Source organism: Vulpes vulpes, chromosome 14 (assembly GCF_048418805.1).
Source record: "Vulpes vulpes isolate BD-2025 chromosome 14, VulVul3, whole genome shotgun sequence".
Taxonomy (NCBI): domain Eukaryota; kingdom Metazoa; phylum Chordata; class Mammalia; order Carnivora; family Canidae; genus Vulpes; species Vulpes vulpes.
Genome location: NC_132793.1, coordinates 139,721,243 through 139,743,631, shown reverse-complemented (window position 1 = coordinate 139,743,631; position 22,389 = coordinate 139,721,243). Strand labels below are relative to the sequence as shown.

Genomic DNA, 22,389 nt, shown 5'->3' with positions numbered 1-22,389 from the left:
CCCTGGAGAGAGGCCCCCAGAAGTGGAGCTCAGACGAGTCTCTGGGGATCCAAGGAACCAGGCACCTCGGGTGGGCTTTGGGCACGGGGACCACACGGGAGGGGGCCCCAGGGGGCGAGCAAGGCTGCGCTGGGCCAGCGGCCCCTCCTCCCACCAGCCAGGGTGGGCAGGCTGTCCTAGGGCGCGGCGGCCAGAGCTCCAGCAGCACAGGGAGGACTCCCTAAGGATGCAGGACAGACTAGGGCAGGCCCTCGGGACTGGGGCCAGCACAGTGGGACCTGGGGCGAGAGGAGGCTGGCCCCCCAAAGGGGCTGGTCTGCCCTTGGACCATTGCCCTGGGGCTGCCTTGGAGAGAAGGGGGGTCAGGGCCGGGGAGCCCAGGTCGGAAGGGGCCCACCCCCCTCGCCCCAGGACCCCGTGCCCTCTGGCTGCCCGGGCAGGGTTGCGACCCCGGAGAGAAGAGCACACGGGGTGAAATCACTGGTGTTTATTGGCTGTGATTCCATCAAGACTACACACGCGGCGGCCCCCCACATGCAGGAGGAGGCCAGGCACGACGACGGAGGACACGACACCCACAGTCTAACTAAGCTCGGCTGCTCCGGGCGCCCCGCGCTGGGAACGGGACGCGGGCTTGGTACGAGCCCGCCCTGTGGGCTCCGAGCTGCCTTCGTGAAGTGTGAAAACAGCCGTTTAGAACAGACGTGGGACCGGGAGGAGTCAGGGGCGCGGGCGCAGCGAGGCGGCGGGGCGCGGGGGGCGCCCTCGCGGCCCGGGGCAGGGGGTGCGCGGTAGTATTGCGGTCTATTGTTATGGCTTGTCTAAGAGCGACGGGGGGCCACGCCCCGGCCCGCGACACGATGACGTTGCGATGTGGACAGAAAGGGCCCCGGGCACCGAGGCTGCGGCCTTTTTGTGACGATAAAACCCCCAAACACGTAAGACCTCGTTTACCTGAGATTCAACACATCGTGATGCAGAGGAAAACAAGGGTGGAGACACGGGGTTCGGGAGGCCGCGGTGGTCCCGGGCAGGTCCGCCCCCCGACGCGCAGCAGGCTTCCGAGGGCGCGGAGTCTCCTCCCGGCTCTCCTCGGGGGTGTGGGGGTGCAGGGGCTGCGCCAGGGGACCCCCACCCAGAGCAGCCTCCGAAGGGAAGGCCGGAGGCGCCAAGTGGGGCAGGAGTGGGCTGCGCCCACGGACTCAGGGGCGGCGAGTTCTGGGGGCGGGGGCTGCACTCCCACCCGGGGCGGGGGGATGACCCCTGGGCCTATTGCTGTGTTTCCCTTAGTCTGCAAGACGACCGCGTCCTGGTGTGGGCCAGAAGCAAAGCCTTCCGGGGCAGTGGGCCAGGCAGGGACAGAGGACGGGGAGAGACAGATGGACAATGAGCGTGAGGGGTGTGGGTGGAGGTGGGCGGCCGCAGGCGGGAGGACCCCGAGATCCCGCAACCAGCTGTCACAGCGGGGGTGGGGGCTCCCACCCGCGCCCCCAGGGAGGCTGCTGCTCCCAGCCCGCGCCGCCTTCCCCCCACTATGGCTGTGCTCCTGAGTTTGGGGCGGACGAGCGCCCACCAGCGCGGGGACGGCGCACCGAGGGGCGGTCGAGATGCCGGCCTGGTCGGTGCCCGGACCTCGGGCACTGCTGGGTGGAGGGGAAGGGCGGGGGCGGTCAGGGCCGTCCCAGCTTGGGGGGCCCACCCAGAGGAGCACGTGGGCGGGCCCGGGCCGCAGCACAGACCGCAGGGGCCCTGGGGGCAGGCGCCCCTGCCCCTGTGTTGGTGGCAATGGCAGTGCGGGGGTGGGGAGGTGGCGCAGGCTCCCGAGGCATGAGCGGGCGTGGGGCGGGCAGATCTAGGACTATGGCTTATAGTGGCGCTGGGGGGCTGCACTCTGCTCCCGACGTCCCTTCAGGGGCCTCGCGGAGGTACAGGGGAAGGTAGGCGAGGGCGCGAGGGGGGGCTCCGGGCGCAGCGGGGGCTGGCGGCGCCCGCTTACTTCTTGAACATGTCCTGCAGCGGCCCGGGCAGGTACTTGATGACGGTGTCCAGGATGCTCTCGTCCTCCTCCTCGGGCTCGTCCCCGCAGCCCGGCGGGATGGCCTTCTTGGGCCTGGTCAGGCTGCCCTCTGAATTGGCCTCCATGGCGGCCTGGGCCTCGGCCTCGCGCTCCTCCTTCTTCTTGATGCCGTACTGGGGGGGGCGGGGGGGGCAGGGAGGGGGGTCAGCCCGGGAGCAGGTCTGCCTGGGGCCACAGTCCCTGGAAGGGCTGGACCCTTCCTGCGCCTCGGGATCCCCCCAAGAGGTCTGCCTGGGGCCACAGTCCCTGGAAGGGACCCCAGGTCTGCCTGGGGCCACAGTCCCTGGAAGGGCTGGACCCTTCCTGCGCCTCGGGATCCCCCCAAGAGGCGGTGCCTGTGGCCAAGAAAGGGCCGCGCCGACTGCCGCCAAGACCCTGGAGGACAAAGGCCCCACCCAGGAGGGTGCCTGGGGGGGGCAGGGGGACCCCGCCAAGAGTGCAGGGGCGACAGCGGAAGCCGGAGCCGGGGGGGTAGGGAGCACGTTGAGAGGAAGGTGGGTCCCTACTGGCACCAAAGCTGCGGCCCTGCCCCAACCTGGCCCCCCCACGCGGCCACCCTGCGTGCCCTCCCAGGTGCCCTCCGAGGAAGCTGCCACCGTCCTCGGCCTGGGCCCAGGTCCCGCAGCAGCGGAAGGGATAGGCAGGATGCATGTAGGCAGCGGAGGAGAACCCACTGCTCCGTGGCTGGGGCGCCCACGCAGCCCAGACCCCTGGCTGGGAGGTGCGGTCCCACCTCAGGCCGGCCACGTCTCCCTACATGCAATGGTGACCACGCCCCTGCCCGTGGACAGCCCGTGGAGGAGGGGGCACGGTGGCAGCTCCAGGTGGAAGCCCGCAGCCCCACGCCTGGACATCCCCGGCCCCTTGTTTCCGGTTTCCGGCCTGCGTCTCTGCCCCCGGAGATCATCCAGGTCTCCCCTGTGTAGTGGGTGGACCGGCGTCCCCCCAAGACTCATGTCACCCCGAACCTTAGAATGTGCCCTAATTTGGAAATAAGGTCTTTGAGCTGCTCTTAGGATAAAGAGATGATCCTGGACCCTAAATCGGTGAGGGTTTCCTTGTAGAAGAAAGAAGAGGACAGAGAGGCCACATGCAAATGGACAAAGGCCGGCTGCGGGCACAGGGCACCGAGGGCCGCCGGAGGCCACCGCAAGGGCACAGGAAGGACTCCCGGCGGGCAGCCCTGCCGCATCCGGATTCGGACTTCTCCCCGGAGCAGAGAGCACGAGCGTCAGAGAGGAGCCGCGCGGGGGTCCTGGGTGGCCTCGGGGCTGGTGTCCCATGGCGGGCCCAGTCGGGACGGGGACGCCTGAGGTTCTGACCCGCACCCGAGGGAAGCGCTCGCAGGAGTAAAGTGGGACAAGCGGGTACAGTGCGCGCATCGGCGATCGTCCCGATGCCAGATTTCTGCGGGTGCCCCACAAGCACAGGACCCCGGGCTCAGGGAGGAGGAGTCTCTGTCCGGGTTGGGGGGACCCCGTTCCTGCTCGGCTCTCTTTGCCTGCCCCTCCCGAAAAAAGTGGATTCTGGTTCTGGTTCTGGGGGCGGGGGCTGGCTCCCCAAGAAGGACCTTCCTCTGCTCTCGGGTTTCTGGGGGGCTGGCTGTGCCCCCCCAGCCCGCTGATGATGCTGAAGGAAACGTCTGCGCCCGTTTCCCCGAGGCTGCGCTGGCTTCAGGCTGGGGAGGTGACGGCCACTGTGGCAGAGGTCACCAAGGAGGAAGCCGTGCTCTCTGCCCACCACCCGTGGCCAGAGCACAGCCTGTGGCCTCCTTGGGCACCTGCTGCAAGAGGGATGAGGGGGCCCCGAGCAGTCCACAGGCCCCTGTGCATCCTAGGGGCGCAGGGAGGGTCTCTGAGGGGCACAGGAGGGCACTGGGCACATGCACCAGGTGAGCGTGGACGTCAGGCCGGCCAGCCGCACGGACTGTGACACCCCCTCGCCCCGGTGGCGGCCCTGGCTGGGAAGGGGGGGCCGGACCGGCTTGGAGCCCCGGGGGCGGAACACGGGCAGGAAGCAGGTCAGCCTGGGGAGAGCAGGCTCCCGAGGACGTGGGCCGCCCGCAGATGCCCGTGTGCTCAGGGAACACTCGCGCTTCCACGAGAACACGCTGTGTGCGGCGAGCAGAGCAACCCCGACCAGAGACGTGGCCCACGAGCGAGCGCGGCCTGCGGTGTTGGGGCTGCCCCTCCGGCCGCCGGGGAGGAGACCCCAGGCCGGGCCACCCGGTGAGGCTCCCCCAAGGTCACGGTTCTCTGCAGGGGCACGCCGCTGCGCCAGGCTGGGGTCCCCGCGGAGGTGCCCGGCCTCACGGGGCCACGGCCTTCAGAGCCGCTGGTGACCCGCAGCCACACGCTCCCGTGACACCCACCCGCGCCTCAGCCAAGCCTGGGGAGTGGCAAGCGATGTGTGGGCTCGGCGGCTGCAAGCTGAGGGCGGCTGGGCGGGCGGCACCCACGCAGGTGCCTCACCTGTGGCTCCTGGACCCCGCAGCGGGGCCGTGATGGGGCGGACAGAGGGACGCTCCACCGACCAACCCCTGAGATGAGACACTTCCTGGGGTGACGTCGCCAAGGGCCCTGTGCGCCCCAGAGAACAGGTACCCCTGTCTGCTGGAGCCTGGGCTGGGCAGCTCAGCACCCCGTTTTCCGGCCAGCCCCACGAGGCCTGGTGGCACATGGCTCCAGGGAGGGCCGGAGGAAGCCAGGTGCCTGGGGGCCAGGTGGGTCACCTGCGGGAGCCACACCTCAAGGGCAGCGTGCCCACGGGCGGGGGCGGGGGGTAGCCAGAGGAAAGGGGCAGGGTCCCCTGGCAGGGGGAAGGACGCACTGTGGGGCAAGACCTCCCAGGAGCAGGACCTGGGGCTGGGCCAGACAGTGGTGCTGGGGGTGCAGCGGGGACCAGGTGCCCCCGTCCCGAGCAGGCGCGGCGTCAGCTGTGGCGCACACCCCCTCCCGCTCTGAGCCCCCCCACCCCCCGGGCGGGCCGAATTCTGGAGGCTGGGGCCGCAGCGCTGGGAGACCTGGGCCCCTGGGTCTGCAGCGTCCAGGACACGTCAGATGCCTCCCGGCCTCGGACCCACGCATGGGGGCTCACCCGTGGCCCCGTCTGCCCGGCACCACCGCCGCCCGTGCCAGTGGCCACAGGTGACCACCGTCTCCACTCTGCAGCCGCACAGGGCAGGCCCCTGCCGGCGGAATCAGGACCCCAGCAGGCGCCCCCGCACAGCCCTGCCATCCCCGCAGGGGGACCCTCCGGGCACAGGTCCCACCTCACCTGCGACAGCGGGAGGGACCCTCAGGCTGGGCAGGTGAGGAAACCGCGGCCAGCCCGCCCCGCAACCGCAGGGAGATGCCACGGGGTCCCGCGCCCACAGGAATGGGACCGGTGCACAGGCCCGGCCACGGGGTCCCGGGAGGGGAGCTCACACGGGGCGACCGGGCTCCGAGGGCGCGGGGCTTGACGGGGCTGGGGAGCCAGCTGCAGGACCCCAGCTGCTCCCGGGAAGGAGCTCCCACGTCCACCACCACCCGTTCTGTTCCCGAGCCCTCTGTGCATTCATTCGTTCGCTCCCTCACTCATTCACCAGCTCGGCATCCGTGGGGGGGACATGGAACGGCAAAGCCCTAAGTGTCCCATAAAAGTAGGCGGGAAGCAAAGCCAGCGGGGGAGGGGGCTGGCGCCTCAGGGGGAGACCGGGGAGAAGCGAGGGCAAAGGCCCTGGGGCACGGTGAGCCTGAGTCATCACAAGCCGGGGGCTGACCCCGGGGTGAAACGGGTGTGCACGCGGAGCGCCAGCAGGGTCCCCCCGGCAGGCCCGGGCCCAGGGCAGGGACTCCCTGGGCAGCAGGCCGCCCCATCGCACCCCAGGGGCGCCGAGACCTGTCCAAGCACCGTGACCTGTTTTCAGGCTCGAGGGTGAGGACACATCGGGGTGACCACCCAGGGCAGCTGCATCGCTGGACGCAGGCAGACGGACAGGGAGACGTGGGCCTCAGACACGGGCCCTGGCCCGCCCACCCCCTGGACGACACCCCGCCCGGCACCTGCCGTCCTCGTCCTGCCCCCCGACCCGTCCCCATTCCCCGCCCCAGCCACGGCCTGACCCGGGACCGCAGGGGGGCCAGTGCGCCGGGCAAAGCCAGGGGAGGTCTCTGCAGGTCCCCAAAGGCGCCCAGGGAGCAGTGTTGGGTGGCGAGGTCTGCCGTCCGCACCCCCACCGATGCCGAGGCCCTGTGTGCCCCGGAGGCCTGCAGCTACCCCAGGGGCGCCCCCAACCTTGGGGGGCCTGGCTCCTCCCCCAGGTGAGTGGAGTTCTCCATGCTGCACCTGCACACGGCACGCCCTGCAGGGCCAGGGCCACGCTGATCTCCTCCCTCGGACCCGGAGTCAGGGTCATGGGGTGAGGGGCACCAGGGAACCAAGCAAGGCAGCTACCCCCCCCCCACCCCGCACCTGGGCCCGGCGACCCCCAGGGGTGCCCAGGGGCACAGCCCTGCCCGTGATGACTCACCCGCCAGGGCCCCGGGCGCCTACCCGCTGGGGGGCCTCCCCCTACAACCTGGGGTGGGGCAGGTGAGGGCCACTCCGGGACGCGCGGGGTGGAGGCCACAGACCACGGCCGGTCCTGGGGGCCTAGAGACCCCACGCGAGGACGGGACCCCCGCCCACCCCCCAGGGCTCCGGACGGTCCAATCCCAAGGTCTGTTCCGTGGAGCCGGCAAAGGGCGGGCGGAGGAAGCCCAGCGCGTCCCCGTCCCCAGGGCCCCGCGTGTTCCCCCCCCGCCCCCCGTCCCCTGCCCCGTGCCCACCTTGTCCCGGATGCCCTGGCGCATGGCCTCACGCTCCGCCTCCATCTTGGCGTACTTGGCCTTGCGTTCCTCCTCCTCCTGCCGCAGGGCCTCCTGGCGCTCCTCCTCCTTCTTGGCGGCGTCGGGGTCCTTCTCCTCGTCACCCCCCAGCATCTTCCCCATGTCCTTTGTGGCTCCTGCGGACAGAAGGCCGCTCAGTCCCACCAGCTACCCCCAGCGCCCCCCTCCCCCGGTCCTGGGGTGTCCTCCTGTGTCTTGGGGAGGGGGGAGGCGGTCTGGGCAGCAGGCGCGTGTGCCCGGGCGCGTGTGCCCGGGAGCCCGGGGCCAGGGTCTCATGTGCAAGCGCAGGCGGTGCAGGCGCTGGGGCCCCGGGTCTGAGCTCCGAGGCCGCAGGCGGCAGCACCGGGTCCCCAATTTCTCGGCGGCACCAGACGCCACTTTTGTCATAAGCTCCTGATTCACGGGCAACAGCAAGCACGTCTGCCGCCGCCCTCCGTCCTCGGCCCACGGGACACACGTGGAATTACAGCCTCGGGGCTCAGCCGGCACCCAGGGCTCCCAGGGCGCAGCGAGGGGAGGGGTGGCCAGCTGCTGGGGCACCCCCACCCTCAGTCCCTGCTCTGCGGGCGCGAGCCTCCACCCTCTGACCCGAGGAGCCCACCCAAGCGCTGCCCCAGGTGAGCCGGTGGGGTGCACTTGGGAGCCCCAGAAACAGGCTGGGGGGGGGGAGCCGCCGTCATGCCCCCGTCCCCAGCCTGCTCTGACGCCCATCGCCGCCCCGCCCCCCTTCTCCCTGAAACCAGGGCCCCACGTTGGGACCTGCGCCCCCATGTTCGCTGGAGCGCGGACCCCACCCTGCCGGGCCCACTCCCCAGCTCAGGACGTGGCGGGGGCGTCCCGACCAGTGCTGGGGGGGGTCGGGTGGGAACCCGCAGCACCCACACAGAGCACCCCTGCCCAGACCCCTGCCCCAGCTCTGCCCCCGGGCCTGCCCCTTCCATGCCCCTGTTAACATGATGGTCCGTCCCCTCACCCCCCTGCCGCCCCCACGCTCTGCAGAAGTCTCCAACCTCTTGGGGGGAGGCTCTGGTGTCCCCCTCAGGCACATGCACCTGCTGCTGTTCCGAGAGCTCACGTTCCAGAACGCTGTCCACCGCTCCGACCTGCTGGGCACCCTGCATGCTGGTCACTGGCGTGGGTGCGCCCACCTGCGGTCCACCCTACACAGCAGGGACCATGCACACCTGCGCGCTGCACAAGTGAGCGCTCATCTCCGGAAGTTCTCCTGGACATCGTCTTAGGGTCACAGAAGCCACCCAGCTGGTCCCAGGGCGGGTGCACTCCGAGCAGTCCTCCAACAGTCGCTGCGAGGTGCGGTCAGTGTGGGGGCGAGGCTCCGAGGCAACCACACGCTTTATTTGGATGTTGTCACTTTTCCCACTAATGTCCCTTTCCTCTTCCAGGATCCCATCCCAGGAAGCACATTACATTTAGGTTAAAGTCAATTTTTGAAAAGAGAAAAGCATTTTTCACCTTGAAACAAACCTACGGTGAGAATTATAAACTGTAACGGAAAACTGAAATTTTTCTAAATAAATAAAGTCACTTGTCACGTTCAGGGCCGGGGAGTTCCACAACGCGCCGCCCGCTCCCCGAAAGTGAGTCACAGGTCAGCGCAATCTCCGTCGCAGCCCCAAGAGGCGAAAAGGAAATTGTGTGAAATCTGACAAGCGAAGGGCTCGTGCGTGGAGGAGCTCGGGCGGCCCGGCCCGGAGAGCCACGCGAGGCAGGGGCCAGCTGCGCGGAGGTGCAGGGCCCGGGCGAGGCCACGGCTGGGGACTGCGTGACAGGAAGCACCTGGCGGGGTGGTGCGGGCCGAGGCACGACCCCGGAGACCCGGGCGGCACCCGATGGGAACCGGGATAAAAACGAGAAAACAGGCGGCGTCAGGCGGCCTCATGCCCGCAGGCACCATCACCGGAGATAATGCTCTAATTCGTCGGTCGCGGGGTCTCGTCCGTGTCTGCCGGGACCAGCCGCCGGCTCCCGCTGAGCCCCAACACCCAGAACACCGCCTGGCACGCCTGGGTGCTCAGATACCGGCCAACAACCAACGCCCACATTTTAAAAGATACGCATGATGCTCGGCCACCAACAGAGCAGGCAGGGCGGGGGCTCAGCCCCACAGACCCCTGGCCCCTCCCAGGGCGCTCCGTGGGGGAGCGTCCTGGAGCTCTACTGCATCTCGTAAGGAAAAAAATGAGGCGCCCCTGGGGGGTGCTCAGCGGGTGAGCATCTGCCTTGGGCTCAGGGTGTGACCCTGGGGTCTCGGGATCGAGTCCCACATCAGGGTCCCCACAGGGAGCCTGCTTTTCCCTCTGCCTGTGTTTCTGCCTCTCTCTCTCTCATGAATAAATAAAATCTTTTAAAAATAAAAAAAGGAAATAAAATAAGTATTACAAAGGCACCAAGCTGTCCCCCGCCCACCGCCTCTTTCCCCGCTGACGCGGTCTGTACCTATGATCCGTGACGCCCAGGGAGAACCCACCGCAGGGCATCCTGGACTAGCGCAGATATGGGACGATGCTCCAGCCACAATGACTCCAAAAGCAGCAAATCCTTAGGATTGGCCCTAACCAAGAAACCCCCAGAACATGTGGGTAGAAACCGTCTCCTCGGATGCCAGGCTTGGCCGACGCTGGCACTCCTGGTGGGCACGCTTCACATGGTGAAGGTGCCAGTGACACCAAGAGTGGAGCCCGCCTGCGTGCGGTCCGCGCCGTTCTCCCGCGGAAACGCCAACAATCCGTCCCCTTCTCTGTTTGGGCTTGGGGCCACGTTAACCTTCACGCGGCAGTGCCCACGTCGGCAACCCGACCCCCCCCAAGGGAAGTGCCCTCACCGAGCGTCTGACGTGTCCGGGGAGCTGCAGGCGGCACAAAGGTCATCAGAGGGGAGGCGTTCTCAAGCGAGACAGCGTGTGCCGGGGGCGCTGGGGAGGCGCGCCCTCTCGGGGTCTGGGGAGAGGCGAGGTGGCGCCGGGGCTCGCAGTGCGACAGTCGTCAGCACGCTGTGAGCCCGCTGTCCTCAGGGTGCTCAGAGCAACGGGGGCACGCAGGGCCGCTGACGGCAAAGCGGCACACTTTACGCCGTGAATGTTTCATCACAGTAAGAAAAGGGGAGCATAAATTTGAAACGACCTATAATCTTACGTCTGAAAAAGAAACTCAGGCTGCAGAACTGACCTCAAGGCGCTGGCAAAAGGGCGCGCCCCGGCGGCGGCGGGAAAGACGCAGGTGGGACATCCGGGGAAGCAGGAGGAAACCCCACGCCCGGCGTCGCGCGCAGAGGCTGGGTGGTTGCGCCCGAGTCCACACGGCCGCTGCGCGTCCAGAGCCAGAGCAGGCCTTGACCCAGCAGAGCCCAGGGCTCCGAGGCCGGCGGCGCCCTCAACACGCATGTTCCTGGGGCGGCAGGAGCACTCGGCCGCCTCCAGGGGAAGAACGAGGGGCCCACACGAGTGGGCGCACCGGGCCCCCTTCAGGACTTGGTGCTCAGGCACCAGGGGTGGGCAAGTCTGGGGCCACAACACTGGAAATGAGGAAAAATGCGCGGGAAAACGCTGCAGACCGAGAGGACCTTAGCGTGACCAAGTGATACGTGGTATCCGAATACGGCTGAAATTGTGAATGAAGCGGATTTTCTAAGACACGCCGTCAAAAGCTGAGAAGTGTGTCTAAGAATTCACAGATGGGCTCCTTCAAACATTCAAGAAACAGATAATTCCAATGATATTTAAACTGTTCTTGGAAAGGAGAGAAAAGAAGGAAATTCCTCAGGTTATTTTTGTGGAATCCGCATAAGGACGATGCCAGCAGCCGGCAGAGAGCGACCGTGGGCAGCCCCCACTTCCCCACTTCAGCAGTGCGACAGGCGACGGAGGGCGGGGGGGGGGGGTTTCAGAGGAAACAGCACTCGTGATGGGGGGGGCCTTTAGGGAAGGAGACAGGGTCCCGCGTCCAAGACCATTGCACTCCTCAGGCCGCGCACCGCGTGCTCTGCAGGCTCAGAGGCTTCCCCGCCCCAAGTCCCCGTGCCCCGCCCCCCGCGCTCACCCTGCCCCAAGTCCCCGTGCCCCGCCCCCCGCGCCCGCCCCACCCCGTCTCCGTGCCCCGCCCCAAGTCCCCGTGCCCCGCCCCCCGCACCCGCCCCGCCCCAAGTCCCCGTGCCCCGCCCCCCTGCACCCCTACCCCATCCTGGCCAGGGGCAGGCAGGTGCACCTAGCCCTCCTCCTCCTCCTCCTCCTCCTCCTCCTCCTCCTCCTCCTCCTCCTCCTTCTTCTCGGAGCGCCGCCCTGCCACCTCAGCTGGAAGCCGCGCCCTTGCTCAGGGTCTAGGTTCACAACAGCTTCACGCAGGCCTGACAGTCTGCCCATCACGCGTTTGACACACATGCACACCCACAAAACCATGGCCGCAGTCAAGCTGGTGGACATGCGCATCCCCCCAAAGCATCCTCACCACAAGCCCCCCCATCCCCGAAGGCGAGGTGGGTGTACCTCGGTTGCCCGCGTAGGATGTTCGAGGTCCCCCGTGGCATTGCAGCCACGCACACAACACCCAGCGGTTCCCCCTTCTTGCCGACGCGTGGGCCCATCGCACGGACGCGCATCGGCCCCTCCCGTCCGGGCAGGTGGTGGCAGGTCCAGGGCACCTGCTACCACACGCTCGCCCCGGCCTGGACCCTGAGCTGCCTGCCGCCTACCTACAGGCTGTGTTGGCGTCCGGGTCCATGTGGACTCGGGTCCATGGCCGTGAATGTCCGCTCAATTCTCAACTGGCCGCTGGCCTTCCTGTTACTGGTGGGCAAGAGGCCCGCGTACATTCTGTACACACGTCCAGTTTTGTCTTAAAGATGCAGCTTCGGGTTTTCTTCTTCCCATGTCCTTCACATCTGCTCTGAATTTTATTTCCTTTCTTATTTTTCTTTTTTAAAGATTTTATTTAGTTGAGAGAAAGAGGGAGCATGACTGGGGGGTAGGGGTAGAGGGAGCCCGAGGTGGGACTCGATCCCAGGACCCCCGGATCCTGACCTGAGCGAAGGCAGATGCTCCACCCCCGCGTCCCCCAGTTTACAATCCTTTCTCATTTGCCTTGAGACTCTTCCCAGACCCACGGCTCATTCAGAGGCATGTTGTCCAGTTTCCAGGCACCTGGGGGGATTTCCAGGTATCTTCCTGTTACTTTTCTTGCCCCGTCCCCCATTCGGCATGACTGAAATCCTTCACGTTCCTGACTTCGTGCTTTACGGCCCAGACACGTTCTGCCCTCGCACGTGTGAGCGGAAGGCACACCTGGGCTCACCGGGAGTGTTCGTGCGCCAGGCAGGGTCGGTGGTCCTTGTGCGTCCTTCCTGCTTTTCCGTCTGTTCCATCAACTCCTGAGTGTCTCACCTAAACCTGAGGATTTGTCTATTTGTCCCTTTGCTTATGTCGTGAAGCTCGTGCCTGGGGTAGAAACAGTGGACACCGCGACATCCTCTTCCTCCGTCGGCACCTTCAGCGCCAGGAGCGGCCTCCTTCGTCCCTCTACCAGCCTCTGCTCTGGAACCTACTTTGTGTGCTGTCAGCGGATCCACACCAGCTTCCTTTTGAGCAACAGGAGCACCGTGTATCTCTTCCACCTTCTTACCTTACCCTGCGTATGTCTTTATATTTGAAGTGAGTTTCCTGCCGGCGGCATAAGGTTGGGTCTTGGTTTTCCGCGCCACCTCCCAGTCTCTGCCTTTGGGCGAGCGTGCTCCAGCGGCCTCGGCAGATGGGCCGTGAATCCCAGCTACGCGATCCGTCCGAGCAGAAGGGAGGCTTGTCGGAGGGTCACCCCCAGAGCACGCGGCTCTGCTCCCACCTAACAGAGCCCCAAATAAGCCAGGGGAGAATCAAAGTGTCTCAGCAACCCAACCACATCTGGAACGAAGCTCACAAATATACTTAGGAAAACAAAAATATCCCGCGCAGCAGGGCGGAAGTCAGAACGTCTGGCACCCAGGAGCCGCTGGCAGACGCTCCGGGCACTAAGCAGGTACCACACATGACGAGGAAGCCACCCAAGCCCGGGCGAGCCGACTGCGCACGGACATACGGGGGAACACCGGACCGCTGCAGACTCCAACGGCAAGTAACAAGCACGGCAAGGTGTCAGTAAATAAGAGAAAATTCACCTAAAATGTATAAATCACAATGTGGCAGCTACAAGGTATCCAAAAACTGCATGGAGTAAAAGAAAGATGTTGGATTAAAATCAAAATTTTAAAGATCAATTTAAAATAAGCACATTTTATCTATTCGACCAGCACTAGTCCTACGAAACCCTGCGTGGGGAGCCGGTGCGTAAGGTGCATTATGGGGGGGCACAGGTTGGCGTGATCCCTGTAGAGGGCACTTGGGGAACACGGGTCACAATTCCAGCACCTCCTTGATTCGCGGCAGCAAGGATGTAACGGATTCCGACCACCCCCACCCCAGCCCTTCCCGACCCCCGCCCCGGCCTCCCCGTGCGGCCGTGTTAGCCCCTGCGGCTCGGGGTCCCCCGACAAGTAACGGCCGCGCTAATCGCAACGAGCACATGACAGGAGACACGCAGGGCATGGGGGCTCCCGGGAGCATAGTGGGGCTTTACGTCCCGCCCCAGCCCCCTCGGCCTGCTCGGAGGAGGCCCGCCCGCGGTGGGGGGGGAGCTGCAAGCCTCTGCACACGGCCCCCCACGCACAGCCTCCTGCCCCTGGCCACCGACCGCAGGGCAGGTCGCACCCCTTGGAGCACAGGGTGCCGCCGCCAGGGCTCCGCTGATGACCCCACGGCACAGGGGAGCGGGTACGGTGTTTTAAAGTCAGAAATGGACCTGACGCCGTCCCTCCCTGAGGAAGTATTTTTAGGTAAAGAGTGACGCCAGCGAGTGACCTGAAGGCCACGCGGTCCGATTCTGTGCGGCCTCTGGACTCCGTGCGGTTTCCCTTCCCCACAAGGGCGGCCCGCTGGTCCCTGGATCCACAGGGCGAAGGCGGAGGTGGGCGCGGGGACAGCACGGGGCTCCTGCCAAGCCCCGCCCCCGGGGCCGCGCCGGTCACAGCCTGGAGCCCGTGTGCACACGAGCCACAGACACTCCTGGACAGCGGACCTCCCCCCCGCCCCGACAGGAGGGGCTCGGGCCCGCGCCCCTCACCCTCCGGGGAGAGAGCAAGCCGGCCACTGCCCACGCGGCGCGCCCGCCACCTGGGGCCACTCCGGCTCCGACCCGGGCCTGTGGCAGCTGCGCCCCGGGGCCCTGGGCCCAGAGCCGCCCGCCAGCGCAGCGCCCGCCTTCCCCGGTGTCCTCGGCCCGGGCACACCCTTGTCAGCCACATGGGCCTCCCCCACCTCACGACCCCCGATGCCCGCGCCTGCTGGGGGTCCAGGCAAGGGCGTGGGCTCCGGGCTTCCAGGGAGGACGCGGCCCCGTGAGCCACGCGGCGCCAGGCCTGGGACGCTGGGCGCGGCTTGGGCATGGTCTCCGGGCGCCCACTCCCCACTCGCGGGGCGCCGGCTCTCCCGCGATGCCAGCCGCGCGGCGGCCGAGGCCGGGCACTGCCAGCCCCTGCTCTGCCCAGAGGCGCAAGGCCCCGGGACAGGGAGGCCCCCCCCCACATATCCAGGCCCGATCTCAGGCCCGGATCTCACAGGGTGGGGCCGACTGGGCGCTTGGCCAGCCCCGCGCGGGGCAGGAAGCCAGGGAGGTGGGCCTCCCACAGCCTCCCCCCTGACGGCAAGCCGGGGCAGGGTGCTCCCTGCGGGGCCACCCTCCTCCCAGGGCCCTGTCACAGCTGCCTGACCCGGGTCCCCACTCCTGAGTCCCCGTAGGAACTGGCACCCAGCATACAGCACCCTCAGCACCAGGCACCCAGCGTGCAGCACTTCTCAACACCCACAGCCAGCACTCAACTCACAGCACTGAGCACCTGGCACCCAGCACCCTCAGCACCCTCAGCACATAGCACATAGCACTCAGCACCACATACCCAGCATGCAGCACTCAACACCCAGACCCAGCGCTCAACACCAGCACTGGCACCTAGCACCCAGCACCCAACATATAGCACCTCAGTACCTAGCACCTAGCACTCAACACCAGGCACCCAGTGTGGAGCACTCTCAACACCCAGCATTGAGTACCTGGCACCCAGCACCCAGCATGTAGCACTCAGCACGAGACACCCAGTATACAGCATCCTTGGCACTCAGAACCAGAACCCAACACCCAGCACTCTCAGTACCCAGCATTCAGACCCAGTTTAACACCCAGACGCCAGCAATCAGTACCCGGCACCCTCAGAACTTAGCACAAAGCATTTAGCACCTGGGACTCAATAGATGGCACTCAGCAGCAGCAGCACACAGCACACAGCACTCAGAACCCAGAACCCCAAGCCCTCTGCTGGGTCCTGAGCAGCTGCCTGGCCTCAGTCCGGTTGCCACAGTTCAGTCAAGCCCACTGGACCCAAGGGGGCCTCCAGGGTGGAGTGGGGACCCTCCCTTAGGCTGCCCCCTAAGAAACGGAAGCCAGAGGTGCGGACTGAGTCCTGAGAGGGTAGAGAAGTCATTCCCCCACTCCCCACCCCCGGGAGATGAGAAAAACGGGAGCAAGTCTAGAGAGCAGAGATTTGGGGGCACTTGGGGGCTCGGTCAGGCAAGCACCCGAGTCTTGGTCTTGGCTCAGGCCGTGGTCTCATGGGTTGTGGGACAGAGCCCGCGTGGGGCTCGCTGCTCAGCACAGAGCCGACTTCTCGCACACCCCTCCCCCAGCTTGTGCTCCCTCTCTCCCACGTAAATAAAATCTTCAGAAAGAAGCAGCCAATCTTTAAAAGGAAAAGAAAAGAGACTCACAGAAGCCCGAACACAGGCAGGTGGAGAGCAAGGGCTGCGCAGACCCCAAGCCTCCATCCCTGCTACACAGGAGCAGAGTGCTCCCCGCCCCACACCTGGGGTGCTCTCCCCGCCCTGCCCCCCAGAGCGCTCCCCGCCCCCGCAGCAGTGCTCCCCGCCCCACCGGGGTGCTCCCGGCCCCGCAGCAGAGTGCTCCCCACTCCACGCCCCCTCCCCGAGTGTTCCCCAGCCCGCAGCAGAGTGCTCCTCACCCCACCCCTCGGGAGTGCTCCCCACCCCGCCCCTCTGGAGTGCTCTACCCCGCCCCCCGGGTGCTCCTCTCTGATCCATGTTGCCCTTGGCGTCTGCCTGGCCTCGGGCTCACTCTGCTGGTTTAAGGCCCAGCGTTAGATGAGCAGCGACCCCGAGCAGGCCCCCGCGCTGTGCGATCACTGAGAGCCCCTGGCACGGGAGCTCCTACAGTGAACGCTTTAATCCCAACCAGAATTTCCTGGCAACCAACGGAAATAAACGACTTTCCTTCTCGGCTGGCGTAGAATACATCCACTTTATTCCCGTTCGGGGGCTGAAGCTTTATAACCGAGCTGTAGCTTAACCAACGAGGAGCACACTGTCCTGCGGGAAGGGCTGTCCTTCGTGGTTAGGGAGAAAAGGCCGTTTCTCTGAGGCCTTTGCAGCCTCCGAGAGACGTGGGAGAAGCGGGTCTCTCCCGAGCCCAGGGGAGCGAGCCGGCGCCCACCCTGGTGGTGGTGTTCTGTCACCCACTTGCTGCTGGCTGCCCATGGAGACGCCCCGCTCGCGAGGACGAGCAGGGAGGGATGCAGCCCTGCCTTGGAGGGCTCGGGGCCTGGGGCCGGCCTCTCAGATCAACTCCACCTGATGTGCTCCAGGTACCGGGGCAGGCACTCCACACTGCCCACCTGGTCGGGAGAGCCTGTGCCACCCTGGCCTCACCCTCAGGGCAGGCTTCCGTGGGTGGACACCGGGGGTGCAGCAGGACCAGCTGGGCTCTCAGCCTGCCCGCAGCTCTGACCCGGGTCCTAGAGGGCAAGGTAGGGAGAGTCCGGGAGGGGCCCTGTGACCTGACGTTGGCACAACCAGGAGTCACAGAGCCAGCGGGAGGGGTACTCCGGATGCTTAACAGAAGCAGGTGCCAGACCGGGGGGTGGGGGGGCCCTGAAGGAGAAGCTTCTCTGGCCAGGGCTCCCGGCCCAGAGGAACACTCGCCTGCAACCCCCCCCCTCCATGTGAGCACCCAGCTGGGAACCCCGGCAGCCCTGCCACATCTGGGGCTGGCCCCCAACAGCCCCCAAGCCGTCCCCGCACACGGCGTACAGCCCGCTGCCCCAGGGCGCAGAGGCCCCCGACCACAGCGGCACCCGGAGGCTCCCCCTGCCGTACGTGTCTGAGATGCTCTCCTGTCCACGGAGGGCTGGGTGACGGTGCCCGGGTCCCTCCCACGCCCCCGCGGCTGGCTCAGCAGAGCCGCTGTCCCCTCAGACGCACAGGCCTCGGGCTGGGGGCCGCTCAGCCCTCACCCTGATGACCTGAGCACAGGCCCCAAGCCCTCCCACTCCCAGGAGAGGGCAGCCTCCCCAGTCCAGGCCGGCCCAGGCCGAGTGCCCCAGGACTCGGGACACAGTGACCAGGCCCTGGGGAGCCCGAGGCAGCGGGTGTCCCATCACGTCCTGCTGTCTCCATGCGGTGGCCCCGGCTCATCTGTGCACCCTCGAATCCCAGCTCAGGTGCCCCCCCGTGAAGCCCTCCCCCGCCCCGCACCAGCCCCGAGCACCCGAGCCTGCTCTGGACGAGGAACGAGGCACCCGAGGCAGGGCAGCAAGACAGCCGGCCGCGAGCCAGTTGTCGGGCCTGACTTGCCCTGCTCGCGTCTACACCAGCCACCGACCTCGGTACCGTGACAGCCCCCGCTCTCGACCTCGTGTGACTATAGCTCCAGGGCCATCGCCGCTTCCTGGCCTCGGGGACTCTGCTTTCAGATCACAGCCTGGAGCCCCAGCCCCCGGCCGTGTCCAGTCCACCACCGCGACTCTGCAAGGCCCTCTTCTCTGAGGGACCGAGCATCCAATCCGGGGGAGTCCCAGGGTGGCCCCAAGGGGACCCCCCTCCCCGGCCGCGGTGTCCACGGGGATCCCATCTGACTCTGAAGGAACCAAAGTGCCCCCGGGTCACCCCACAAAGAACCCAGACCTGAGGGCAGACCCTCCAGGTCCGCTCCGGGGGCCCGGGACGGGGGTGGGGGTGGGGGGGTGGTGGTGGTTTGGGCAGATCCTGCCCCGGCAGGCAAAGGAGCCCGGGCCCGCTGCCTACCCGCTGCAGGGAGGCCACCAGTCGGGGCCGCCCCTCGTCCCACTGCTCAGTCCCTGGGGCCAAGGACAGCCCCCTCCCGGTGGGCAGGCCCCTCCTGGCCGCTGGGCCCTGCCCTCCCTCTCACCACGGCCAGCGCTCCCTCCCCTTCCTGCCAGTAGCAGTTGCCTCCTGGCCCCAGACAGACTGTGGAGGACACAGCCCTCGCCAAGGGCCACACAGCGGCGGTGGCGGCGGCGCCAGCAGCCCCCCGGCCGGGCTGGGCTTCAGCGGGGCTGCACGCAGGGACGGGCCGTGGGGAAGGCCGGGGTCTCCGGGGACGCCACCGCCGTCCCATCTGCAGCCGAGCTCCTGGCCCAGCAGCCCCTGAATTTCAGGCTGGCGCTGAGTTCATCACCCCCGAGCCTCAGGGTGGACCCGGCCCTACGGAAACAGCCGTGCCCGGGGCCTGTGGGTGCCCCACTGCTCTGCCTCTGGACACGGCCTGCGCAGCCTGGAGCCACCGCTGCCACCAGGCCGCCCCCGAAGGCTCCTCCACGAGACGCACGGTCAGGACCGCACAGCAGCCCTGCCGGCCGGGGACGGTCTCCCACGGCCACGGCCACGGCCCCAGGAGGCTGCGTCCAGGCCCTCGACCCCGCCGCCCCTCCTGCCGCTGGCCTCCCTCCGCACGGCAGTGTGGCCTCTGGGCGTCCAGCCCTGACTCTGTCTCTCGGTTTGTTTCTGATACATCTGTCTGTCCATCTGTGTCTCTCGCCCTTGGGTTTGTCCGTCGTGATCTCGGGCCCCCCATCGCCCGCAGGTCCCCAGGCAGCCTGTGCCCCCCTGTCCCCCGCTGACCTGCCGCCCGCCTGCTCCCTGTGTCTCGGGTCTACCTCTCTGAGTGGCCTCCCGGCACCATCCCTCTGGGTCTGGGTCCGTCCCTGTCCGTCTGTCTGCACGCACTCATCCTGAGAGGCCAAATGATGCCCGTCCAGGGGGAACTAAAATACAAGGTCTCACTGGGGAAGCCCGCACGCAGCCCCCAACCCCAGCAGGGGGTGACAAGTGTTGGGGGCAGCACCTGGCTGGGCCACCCCGTGACAGCTGCGGACAGGGCGCTCCAAGGTGCCTCTGCCCCCCTGCAGCTCCCACGTGTCCCCGTCGCCGCCGCAGGAGAAACTTTGGGCTGACATGGAACAAAGGGAATCCAGGCTGGCAATTACCCAGCTAATTTCAGCCATGTAGACAGCCAAATCAGATATTTCAGGTTTCTCACAAACCCACCTCAGGGCCTGAATTAGCCACCTAATTAATTATCTGTAACAGCCTGGGACTGGCTGGGTGGAACACCGACTGCTCCCAGAGCCAGGATGCTCGTCCCTGAATCATGTCCTGGTGACGTAATCATTATAATTAGACTCAACCTGCAGCCTAGCCTTGACCACGAAATCTCCGGGAACGTGGCCCCAGGCCAGCCCCCAGTGTCTTTCCACTTAACTCACAGCAGCAGAAATGCGGCGCTTCCGCCAGGGACAAGCCCACCCCTGGGGCCCCGGTCCTGGGCTTGGTGGCCCTGCCATCCTGCCCCCCACCAGTGGCGCAGCAGCCCCCCACCTCCAGAAGCAAGGCCCCGACCCCTTCTGCCGCTGCAGCAGCGCCACAAGGTGCAGCAACTGACTCATGCCAGGCTGCAAAGGCGACCTGGTCAGGGTGTGGCCCACAGAGGCCACCACGGGAAAACCCCCCGGGACGGCGGTCAGGTGCCGCTGCAGGCAGCTGTGGGGAGCCGATGCAGCAGCCGGGGGCGCTGGGGCACACGGATGGCCGGCGGGCCCCACGGCTCCAGCGCGATGCACCCAGGCTGGTGGGGACCTCAGTCCGTCGCCCTGCCCGCCTCCTGGGCCAGGGTCTCTGGCCACGACACTGTCCTTTTGAACCAAACAGGCACAGGATTCCCTTCAGATACGAGCCAGCGGGGTTCGACGGGCGGTCCCCCCACGCTCGCTCACGCCAGCACACACACCGCTGCACCACCTCTGTGGAAGGGGGCCGGGGATGCACGGCCACCGTGGCATCTTCTCATGCCCCTAGGTCCCACCGGGACCTGTGCCCGCTGCTGCCCCCACCCCGGGTGAGCCCACTGCCCCGGCTCTGGCAGCCTCCCGCCTCCCCTGCTGCAGCCACTCTACAGCTTCCCCAGGCTCTGCTCCCCAAGAGCAAAGCCCCCATGGGGCCCACCAGACCCTGCCAGTTGCACTTGGCCCTTGGCGCCCCTGGCACGCACCCTGGGCTATCCTCCCAGAGGGGAGGGTGCTGCCGCTTAACCGTCGACCCCAGCCTTGGCGCGGCCTGGATGGCTCTGCCCCGACCACAGTGTGCCAGGCTGCGTCCTCCTCCACCCCCGGGCTCCGTCCTGAGGGGGCCAGTGGGCAGGTGAAGCCCGAGGGGGACCGTGTAGGGAGTGTGCCCCGTGAGGTGTGTGGCCAGCGACCCCCTGGGAACATGATGCCCCTACTCCCTACCTCCCAGGGCCTGTTTCATCACGAACTCCATGACGATGGCTTTGATTCCTCAGCGGCTCCTCCAAGGGTCAGAACTCACATGCAAGTGTGGCCAGGAGTTCTCTGCTGGGGGAGAGGAAGTGGTCACAGGTCACCCCGAGCAGGCCGGGGTGAGGGTGGCTTCCTCATCTGTACCTGCTGGCCCCTGAGCACGGGTCTGTGGTCTGAGGATGGCTTCACAGGTCAGGTCCCCACCTGAGGGCTGGAGCTGACGCTGACAGGGACACTGGGGTCTGGGGCTTCCACCCCACACCCTGACCTGGGCACGTAGATCCCAAGACCTGCTCCACCTACAAAGTGGTCTCACCTGGTTCCTGGTTTTCAGAAACCGGATTATGGTGGCTACTGTGGGGATGGGGATGCGGCGCAGAGCCCGGGAGAGCACAGCTCCCAGGAGCCAGGCTGCCTGAAGCCCGGTCAGGCCCAAGGGGTGTTTGAAGGTGACTGGCTCTTCCGCCTCCTTGCTGGGCCCTGGGCCACAGGGGTGGGGGGTCACCTAAGGGACAGAAGGAGTATGGAGGGGTGGGGCCTGGCTGGATGCCCCTTCAGGGAGCTCCCCTTGGCTTCTTACAGGAGCCCCGGGAGACCAGGCTGTACCCAGGGGAAGTTCCTGTGCCCACTGCCACCAGCATGGCGGAGACTGGGGTGGGAGACCCCGTGGGAGGGCAGCCTCCCCCACCTGCTCTGCTGCCCCCACCTGCGCCTGCCGGGCCTCCAGGGTCCAGGTCGCTGAACTCTGGTGTGGAAGCGCTGCCTAAACCAGGGGCTGCAGTGCTCCCCCTCCCCGCTTGTAGGGCCTCTGGGCAGGGCGGCCCAGGGCTGAGATCCAGAGCTTTCCGGGGTTCTCCTCCCAGGAGACCCGCACTGGTGTGGCCTGGGGGGGGTGGGGGGTGCTGGGGGTGCTGGGGGGGGCTGGGGGTGCTGGGGGGGTGCTGGGGGGGCCGGGGGGGTGCTGGGGGGGCCGCCTCCCCGCAGGGCGCTGGCGCACAGGGCGCCCTTGCCGCAAAGCAGATTCTCCTCCAAACTTGTGCCCCGGGTCCTGAGGGGTGGGGAAGCCGGGCCCAGCCACAGCCAGGTCGGGGCGCCGCGGAGTCCCCCAGGCTTGGGCCCGCTCCCGCTGCCGCCGCACCCCTTGGCTTTGCGGGCGGGCGAGGTGCCGAGCGGCCCCGGGGCGGGGGCGCGGGGGGCGCGGGGAGGGGCGGGGGGGGCGGGGGACGCGAGGGCGGGAGCCCGACCGCGGCGGGAGCGAGGAAGAGCCGCGCGGGGCCGCTTCAGCACCGAGTCCGCGGACAGCGCCCGCCCGGGGCCGGGGTGCGGGCGGGCGGCGGGGTGGGGGGGGCGCTGGGGCCTCCCGGGGGGCCGGGGCGGCGGGGCGAGCCGGGGGGCCGGGGAGGGGTGCGCGGGAGCTGGGGGGCTGGGGGGCTCCCGGGGCCGGGGGCGGCGGGGCGGCGGGGGGCCTTGCCGGGCGGCGGGGGAGCGGGGGCAGCCGGGGGCAGCCGGGGCGGCGGGGGCGCGGGGCGCGGGGCGGCGGCGTTACCTTCCCGGGCCGGGGCGGTCAGCGGCGGGGCGCGCTCGGGCCGGCCGGGTCCATGTGGCGCCGGGAACGCGGCGGCGGCTGAAGGGCACCGGGAGGCGCGTCACACGGAGGCGCACCCCCCGCCCGCGTCCGGGCGTCACGACGGGGCGGGGCCAGCGGGGCGCGGGGCGGGGCGCGGG

The 22,389-nt window shown here is 67.6% G+C and overlaps 1 protein-coding gene across 2 annotated transcripts; it reads right to left on the bottom strand.

Moving 5' to 3' along the window:
- Positions 1–472: 472 nt before the first annotated feature.
- Positions 473–22,389, bottom strand: CPLX1 (complexin 1). Of its 2 annotated transcripts, none has more exons than XM_072738067.1 (4): positions 22,211–22,389; positions 20,635–20,739; positions 6,889–7,064; positions 473–2,190 (listed from the first exon to the last, which is right to left on the bottom strand). In XM_072738067.1, exons 2-4 carry the CDS (start codon positions 20,663–20,665, stop codon positions 1,993–1,995), a joined length of 405 nt encoding a protein of 134 aa, XP_072594168.1. In that variant the 5' UTR covers positions 20,666–20,739; positions 22,211–22,389; the 3' UTR covers positions 473–1,992. The 2 variants fall into 2 exon arrangements, with proteins under 2 accessions (XP_072594168.1, XP_072594169.1); XM_072738068.1 differs by having other exon boundaries at positions 20,635–20,736; positions 22,211–22,369.